The sequence below is a fragment of the Arachis ipaensis genome, chromosome B8, assembly GCF_059453495.1.
Source record: "Arachis ipaensis isolate K30076 ecotype BB chromosome B8, ASM5945349v1, whole genome shotgun sequence".
Classification (NCBI taxonomy): domain Eukaryota; kingdom Viridiplantae; phylum Streptophyta; class Magnoliopsida; order Fabales; family Fabaceae; genus Arachis; species Arachis ipaensis.
The window spans coordinates 129,901,541-129,910,900 of record NC_142443.1 but is presented as its reverse complement, the minus strand read 5'-3'; the positions used below and the strand labels follow the sequence as shown (position 1 = coordinate 129,910,900).

The 9,360-nt window shown below is 41.4% G+C and overlaps 1 protein-coding gene across 1 annotated transcript; it reads right to left on the bottom strand.

The window, feature by feature from the left end:
* Positions 1-7,745: 7,745 nt before the first annotated feature.
* Positions 7,746-9,251, bottom strand: LOC148549845 (uncharacterized). Its single transcript, XM_088496802.1, has one exon. It carries the CDS (start codon positions 9,249-9,251, stop codon positions 7,746-7,748), a length of 1,506 nt encoding a protein of 501 aa, XP_088352928.1.
* Positions 9,252-9,360: the final 109 nt, after the last annotated feature.

Below are 9,360 nucleotides of genomic sequence, written 5' to 3'. Positions count from 1 at the left end.
ATGTATAATAGTGTACACTTATTTTCCAGCACACTCGGCCTTCACGGCGCCAAACTTGAGGAAGCTCAAGTTTGGCGCCACAACCAAGTCTTTTAAGGAATGCATGCGGGAAGCTCCACGCCAAACTTGAAGGAGTTCAAGTTTGGCGTCAATGAAGGAAAGCCTACTGCCATCTCCACGCCAAACTTGAGTTTACTCAAGTTCGGCGCCAACACAAGAACTCCAAAAAAAGGTTACGCACCACTCCACGCCAAACTTGATCATTGTCAAGTTTGGCGTCAATATGAAGTCCCCAAAGAAAGCCACACGCACCATCCCACGCCAAATTGGAAGAGTCCAAGTTTGGCGCCACAAGCAAAGAAGCTCCAAGGAATCCTCTGCCTAGTCCACACCAAACTTTGATTCTTCCAAGTTTGGCGCCAACCCTCAATGAAGCCAGTGGTCCCCAATTCGTCTACACAAGACTACGAGAAGCAATTAATAAATTTTGATTAAACTTTATTTCTTTTATAATTAGGAAAAGATATTATTTAGTTTTTTTAGAAATATATTTTACATTAATTAGGATTATATATAAAAGAGAAAAGATTCAGCCTTCGGGCTTCTCTCTTCTCTTCCACCTCATTCCGCAATTTACAGTTTTACAAAATCCTAGTTTATCTCTCTGAACCATGAGCAACTAAACCTCCACTGTTAAGGTTAAGAGCTCTGTCTATTGTATGGATTGATACTATTACTTTTCTATTTTAATTCATGTACTGATTTCTATTTCAAGAATTATTTTCGTTCTTTATCTTATGAATTTGGGTGGAACGGAAGTATGACCCTTGTTCTAATTGGGTTCTTGTATAACTTGGAAAAGCTCTTTACTTGAACAACATCTTGAAAATAATTTCTCCTCAACTTCCAATTATCTGGACTTAACGGGATACGTGACATATAATCCTCTTATATTTGGGTAATTAGGGTTTTTGTGGCATATAAACTAGAATTGAACTTAACCCTCTGATTGGAATCAAGTGACCTAGGAATCGGCGGTTGATGAAAGTTAGAGGACACTAAAAAGGTCTAAGGAATTAGGGTTTAATCACATATAGTTTGTCATGAATTGAATCTTGTATGATTAAAATAGTTAGTAAGAAAAGTCAATCCGGAAGATAGATATCTCTGAAGCCTTAGCTGTTTTCTCCCATATTATTCACACCAATTTACTGTTTATTTTCTGATTCTCTGATTTACTGTTTAATGCAGTTGAACTCTCAAAACACCATTTTCTGTTTGTCTGACTAAGCCAATCACTCAATCATTGTTGCTTGATCCATCAATCCTTGTGGGATCGACCCTCACTCACCTGAGGTACTACTTGGTACGACCCGGTACACTTGCCGGTTAGTTTGTGGATTGTAAATTCCGCACCATGAGTCACACGCTTGCACCACCGAACGCCATTGTCCTTTACTTGAGGAAGGCTAGGTTTGGTGACACGGTGCCGCTCAAGGACTTCGTGTTTGACAACTTATTGATTATGGCATTCGTGGAGCACTGGCGTCCGGAGATCCTCACTTTTCACCTGCCATGGGGTGAGTGCACCATTACCCTGTAGGATGTTGCATACCACCTCGGGCTACATGCTCATGGAGAACCAATGGGTGGGTGCTTCCGTGATTTTTAGATATAGTACGGGCACTCGACCTAGGATTGGGTGGAGCAGCTACTTGGTACCAGGCCTTCTCATGGTCAGTAGCAGGGTGCATAGAGGAAGGAGTCTTTCTCCATCAACCTGACATGGCTTCGGTACCGAGTCCGGCATATGCCTGATATCGCTAATCCAGCCACCCTACGACAGTACACGAGGCGTTACATACTGTTGCTGATTGGGGGTTACCTGATGATTGACAAGCCAAACAATCAGGTCCATCTCCAGTGGCTGCCACTATTGGATGACTTCCAGAGGTGCTGTGATCTGTCTTGGGGGTCCACTGTGCTTGCATAGACCTACCACTCCCTAAGCTCTGCAGTACATTGGGACACCACAGACATTAGCGGATGCACTCCACTTATACTTTCTTGGATCTACCATAGATTTTCTCAGTAGTGTTCACTTGAGACAGGTTTCGATGTATCCCAAAGATCCACCAAAGATTTCTTCTTCTTCATTTATCTAATTGAAGATCCTCATGCATAAATTGATACACTGTTGTTCTTGCATATGTCCACAGGTTGATAGGTATGGCCCAGCAGAGTAAGGATCAACACGAATAAAGAGTCCTCAGATGGCAGGTAGCCTTGGATCGATTACAGTTATATGAGGTACACGAAAGACTTTTAGTTAGTTATAAATAAATGAATAACATATCCGGTGTAAGTAACTATTGATGATGATTACATTACATGTTATGTTGTAGTTCTTGTGGACGCTGTATGACGACCTTGCACTGTAGGCCCTGTGCCCGGATTGGCTGAAGGAGGAGGCAAAGTGAGAGACATGGATGTCTGTTGTTCCTCTTGTCTGTTTTAATATTTTTGAGTTTCACCATGTTGATCGAGTGAAACATCAGTTTGCTGGCGAGAAGCCCGTGCTTGGGGCCCTGGTCAATGTTGACAAATTCCTGACCACCACAGAACGTGACGAGTACGTCTAGCGGCCTACTCGACATGAGTAGTGGTATAATGGCTGGAGGCTTCAATTTGAGGATGGCCATCGGATCTCTATTTAGCCGTTCATAGACTATCAGTCGACGCAAGAGTACTGGGACTGGTTTTGGCAAGCTTGCTGCGTTAGACATTTGTCAGGCCAGAAGGTGCTTGATGACCCCAGACTGATGGATTTACCGGGTGATGTCCAGCCTACTGCCAGCTAGCCTCGGGACGTTCTTCACCTTCTCCAAGACATCCCTGATCGTCGTAGGTGTGCCAGGAAGGTTTGAGCGGACACCCGGAGGCCAACCAAGAGAGAGAGAGGTGCTAGGGAAGGCAGAAGAGCTGCAGGGCCTCGGAAGGAGAGGGTCAGGTCTCGTAGGGAGCAGTTGGATGTGGAGTCTGAGGAGGAGGCTGAGTATCACCAGCAGGAGGAGCACATTGATATGGCAGCCGGCTACAATGACTTACCACATCCACCCCACCCCCACCACCACCTCCACCTCCACCTCCACCACCACTGGGGTCACAGTCACAGGCAGTTCGAGATGATTGGGATATTACCCCACCTGGCTGGGTGGATCTCGGGCCATTGAGCAGTCGTCAAGAGGCCTCTATGGTTGACAAAATCTTGTTCGACGAGGCATTCCAAATTCATACCACTGACTAGCATATGATGCAGCATATCACAGAACAGTTTTGCACACGCGGTGAGCAGAGTCTCAGGCAGGTTCATCATCATTCGTCTGCTTTAGCGACTACCTCAGTTTGCTTGCTGAGCTTGTCACCAGGGCCTAGCACCTCACACGGCATGGTGAGATTGCTGTCTAACCGTCGATGGTCCTGAGACATGGTGGGTGCTAAACACGTATGCGCACCTCCCTAACGAAATAAAATATATATGGTAGGCATTTATAATAAATATAATTATGATAAATAAGAAACTACACCCTAATTAAGGGTTAAGTACGATTTTGGTCCCTAAGGCATGGGCCAAAAAATTTTTGTCCCCAACTTTTTTTTTTGCATACAAAATCATCCCCAAGGTTTAAAACCAAGTTTTAAAATTGTCTTTTTTACTTAAATATTAAAATTTTGGACCAAATTACCTATAACAAAAAAATTATAAAATAAAAAAGAAAAAAAGAGAAAGAGAGTGTTTCTGCTCCTGCGAAGGGGGAGGGAAGACGAAGAAGGGGGAAGGAAAGAAAAAGAAGAAGCTGTCAATGATCTACCTCTACCTTCACTTCCGCCGCCACCTCCGTACGATTTTGGTCCCTAAGGTAAGGATAATTTTAAAACCAAGTTAAACCTTAGGGACGATTTTATATGCAAAAAAAGGTTCGGGACGAAAAAGAATTTTGACCTATACCTTAGGGACCAAAATCGTACTTAAGCCCCCCCCCCCCCCCCCAAATTAAACTTAAATTCACCAATAACAAAGATTTTGTCGGAGGACAACACGGAGACTCCAAGGACATCCTACTGCAAATTGTCAGCAATGCACATAGTACTTTAATCGGTCCGAATCCACGACTTGGTACTCAACACTTTTGTGAATGCTATAATTCTTCACACCTTGCATTACTGCCTCTCTGTTTTTGAATCTATGACCAACCCGAAACTCTACACCACTATCTAAGTTGTAATTCTCTCCACCCATATTGGAAAATAGAGTTTTCTCATGCATCACATCCTGATTTAATATATGATAGTAGTGCGGTATTTTTATAACCACACTTACTAACCGACAAGTGCACCGGGTCGTATCAAGTAATACCTTACGTGAGTAAGGGTCGATCCCATGAGGATTGATGGATTAAGCAACAATAGCGTTTGATAGGATTAGTTAGACAGACAGAAAATAGTGTTGAGATGCAATATAAAAGACATTAAACAATATCAAAAATATTGAAGAAAGGCAAGTAATTAAGATGGGAATAATATATGGAGAAGATAGTTAAGGTTTCAGAGTTATCTATTTTTCCGGATTAACTTTTCTTACTAACTAATTTAATTATACAGGATTTAATTTATGGCAAACTGTATGTGACTAGACCCTAATTCCTTAGACCTTCCTAGTCTCCCCTAAAATTCATTAACTGCCAATTCCTTGGTCAATTAATTCCAATTAGAGGGCGATAATTAATTTCTAGTTTATATGCCACAAAAACTCTAATTATCCAAGAGGTAAAAAGATTATATGTCACGTATCCTATTAAATTCAGATAATTAAAATTTAGGAGAAATAGTTTTCAAGCTGTTGTTCAGGTAAAGAGCTTTTCCAAGTTTTACAAGAACTCAAATAGAAAGAGGGTCATACTTCCGTTGCACCCAAATTCATAAAATAAAGAGCAAAAACATTTATTAAATTATAAATCCACACAAAAATTAAAATAGTAAAAGCAATAAAATTAATCCATAGAAATAGACAGAGCTCCTAACCTTAACAGTGGAGGTTTAGTTGCTCATGGAAAAGAGAAAATAAGGATTCAGGTAAAAATGTACCGAGTTCCAATCTGATGGCATCAGATCCCTTTTTATAACTAATCCTAATAAATTTAAAATCTAATATTTAAAATTAAACTTAAAATAATATCTTTTCCTAATTTAAGATTTGAATTTAAATTTAAATTAATTAACAGATCTTCAGTTGATGGGTGGGGACCACTTGTTCTGTCCATTCTGCAGCTTCTAATCTGTGTTTTCTGGGCTGAAAATTGAGTTAAAACAGCCCAGAAATCGCCCCCAGCGTTTTTCTGCATTTTCTGCACGTGGCGCATGTGACGCGTTCGCGTCATTTGTGCAGATTCCAGTCCACGCGTTCGCGTCAGGCACGCGATCGCGTCATTGTGATTTCCTCCATTCCGCGCGGTCGCGTGAGCCATGCGTCCGCGTCGGTATTCGCTGGTCATCTTCTTGGCTTCTTCTCTTTCTCTGCAGAAACTCCATCAAATTCCGCCAAATGCTACCTAAAATAAACAGTATTGTACAAAATTCAAAATAGCATCCATAGTGGCTAAAATATAATTAATTCTTAATTAAATTCAACAATTTAGATGCAAATTCGCTAGGAAAAGATAGACAAGATGCTCACACATCACAACACCAAACTTAAACTGTTGCTTGTCCTCAAGCAACCAAAACTAACATAAGCTTAGGATGTGAATTTGCATGAGAATGAGAGTTCGATTAAGCTCATGTCTCTTCTTATAGTGGGGTTTACAACTGCAATCCTGAATAGTTTTGACATCTCACTTTATCCTTTGAAGTTCAGAATGATTGGCATCCATAGGAACTCAGAATCCAGATAGTGTTATTGACTCTCCTAGTTCAGTATGTTGATTCTTGAACACAACTACTTTATGAGTCTTGGCTGTGACCCTAAGCATTTTGTTTTCCAGTATTACCACCAGATACATAAATGCCACAGACACATAACTGGGTGAACCTTTTCAGATTGTGACTCAGCTTTGCTAGAGTCCCCAGTTAGAGGTGCCCAGAGTTCTTAAGCACACTCTTTTTGCTTTGGACCACGACTTTAACCGCTCAGTCTCAAGCTTTTCACTTGACACCTTCACGCCACAAGCACATGGTTAGGGACAGCTTGATTTAGCCGCTTAGGCCAGGATTTTATTCCTTAGGGCCCTCCTATCCATTAATGCTCAAAGTCTTGGATCCTTTTTACCCTTTGCCTTTTAGTTTAAAACGTTATTGGCTTTTTCTACTTGCTTCTTTTTTTTTCTTTATTTTTTTTTTCTTCGCCAGTTTTTTTCGCAAGCTTTGTGTTTTTCACTGCTTTTTCTTGCTTCAAGAATCAATTTTATGATTTTTCAGATTATCAATAACATTTCTCTTTTTCATCATTCTTTCAAGAGCCAACAATTTTAACATTCATAAACTTCACTATCAAAAAATATGCACTGTTCATGTCATGCATTCAGAATCACAGAAAATACCACCACATTTAAGTAAATAAGACTATTATTCAATATAGACCCACTTTCTCATGCAATATATCACTCCTATAATTTTTTTTTTATTTAAACTCAATGAGTAATACATGAGACATCTTTTCAGAATTAACACAATAGGAAAACTAAACTAGTCCTAGGATTCTAACTAATAAAGGATAATGCAACAAACAAAGCAAAATAACAGGAAACCGGAACATAACATAGAAAAAGAGGGGAGGAATAAAAAATGAAAGGAACTCAACCACCTTAATTATCCTAGCGGTCGCTTTATTCTTCATGTTGTGCTCCTTTGCGAAGATGATTCGCCTCCCTTTTGTACTAGAAAACCTATAAGCGCAGCGTCAACACCAAACTTAAAGGTTTGCTTGTCCTCAAGCAAAGAAGAACTGAAAATAGAAGAGACAACTATTAAAAGGAAAGAAAAAATAAAAGGATAAGAGAATAAGAGAGAATTAGGATTGGGAGAGAGAGAAAGAAGACTGGGCGGCGCAAGCGACGCGATTTGCGTGCAGCACGCGATCGCGTACGTCGCGCATTCTTCATAATGACGCGATAGCGTCAGGCACGCGTTCGCGTGGATGGCCATATATGCAACTGACGCGAACGCGTCAGTCACGCATCCGCGTGACCAAATTTGTGCTTTTAGCACACTTCTTGCCCCAAGCTGGCACAACTCTCTACCCAAACGCTCTTTTACGTCGAATTTGCAGGTCACGCGATCGCGTCGGTGACGCGACCGTGTGAATGACGAAAATCACAAACGACACGAACGCATGAGGTACGCGATCACGTGGGATCGTTTGTGCGAAAGGCTCCATTCTGGCGCCACTCCCGCGCAACTCTCTGTAACTTTTTATTTTTTTCTTGCACCCCTAAATGACGCGTTCGCGTCAGCGACGCTGGCGCGTCGGGTGCTTTTTTTTTATTTATTTTATAGCTTGAGGTGTTCGGTTCCTGGAAGAACATAGCTGCATGATCAGAAAATTAGTAAGAACTCAAAAAAAAATAAAATAAAATAAAATAAAATAACTAAGAAAACTACTACTACGAAAAATAGCTAAGGATACGAATTTATCGGGTTGCCTCCCGACAAGCGCTTCTTTATCGTCACTAGCTTGACGGTCAGCTCCTCTAAGGAAGAGGATCATAGGGGCTCAGCTCTTCACCCCTTACTTTGAACTTCTTTCCTGTGTCTCCATAACGTAGCTCAATATGCTCCAGAGAGAGGATTTTGATTACTGTATAAACCCATGCTGGATTGCTGGTCAACACCACCTTCATTCCTGGGGAGAAACCTTCAGTGGGGATCTTTTTGTTTCTCCATCCTCTGGGTATTTTTTTCTTTTTGGGGACCTCCTCTTTGGTGGATGATGCAGTTTCAACACCAAACTTAGGTTTGATGTCAGGCGGAATTTTATCGGTTGTCACCACAGGAGGTTTGAGTTGCAAATTCTGCTGTGCATCATCAGGGGGTTCTTGAAGGTTTGGATCAATAAGCTCAGTCTGCATGCACCTCTCTTCTTCACCTGTTGAATGTACATCTTTGAAGACATGAAAGACCAGTTGCTCATTATGCACTCTAAGCACTAATTCACCCACTTCTACATCAATCAGAGCTCTTCCAGTGGCTAGGAATAGTCTTCCTAGAATTATAGAGGCATTCTCATCCTCCCCTGTATCAAGAATCACAAAATCTGCTGGGAGGAAGAACTTACCCACTTTGACCAAGATATTCTCCATTAATCTGTATGCCGGCTTCATAGATTTGTCCGCCATCTGTAATGCTATCTTTGTGGGTTGTGCCTCTTGGATCTGCAGCTTCTTTATCACAGACAAGGGCATTAAATTGATGCTTGCTCCCAGATCACATAAAGCTTTCTCAAAGGTTGTGCTCCCAATAGTGCATGGAATTTGAAAGCTCCCTGGATCTGGCATCTTTCTTGGCAAGTTATTCTGAATTACAGCACTACATTCCTTAGTCAGGACTACTGTTTCATCTCCCTTTAAACGCTTTTTCTTTGACAACAGCTCCTTCATGAACTTGACATAGATAGGCATTTGCTCCAAAACCTCAGCAAAAGGAATATTAATTTGTAACTTTCTGAAGATTTCCAAGAACTTTGAGAACTGTTTGTCCTTGGTCTCCTTTTGAAGTCTCTGAGGATATGGCATTTTAGGCTTGTATTCAGGAGCCTTTGGCAAAGTAGGATAAGTGTCAAGAGAGTCTGGGAATGGTTTGTCCGCACGCTTTGGAGGGGCGTGTTCTACTTCTTCCTTCTTCTCCTCTGGAGCTTCCTTTTCAACTAGCTCTTCATTGGCCTTGGTCTCAGAGCCAGCTACTTTACCACTTCTTAATTGAATACCCTTGCAATCTTTTCCTGGGTTCACCACTGTATCACCTTGAACTGTACTTGCAGACCTCTCAAGTATTTGCTTGCTCAGTTGGCCCACTAGCACCTCTAAGTTTCTAATGGAGGCCTTGGTTTCCTGCATAAATTGTGCTTCCGCACTTGCCACTTGTTCACTTATTATGGTGATAGCCTTGCATTCCTCTCTTGGATTTGGAATTGTGTTACCAGGAAGGCTATTAGTGGTCCTCTGATCAATTTCATTGACCTTTGTGGCTAATTGACCCATTTGAATTTCCAGGTTCTTGATGGATGCTCTGGTTTCCTGTCTAAAACCTGTCAATATTGCTTCCAAATTATTGTTCTGCTGGAAACCGCCCTGAGAACTATTGTTGACG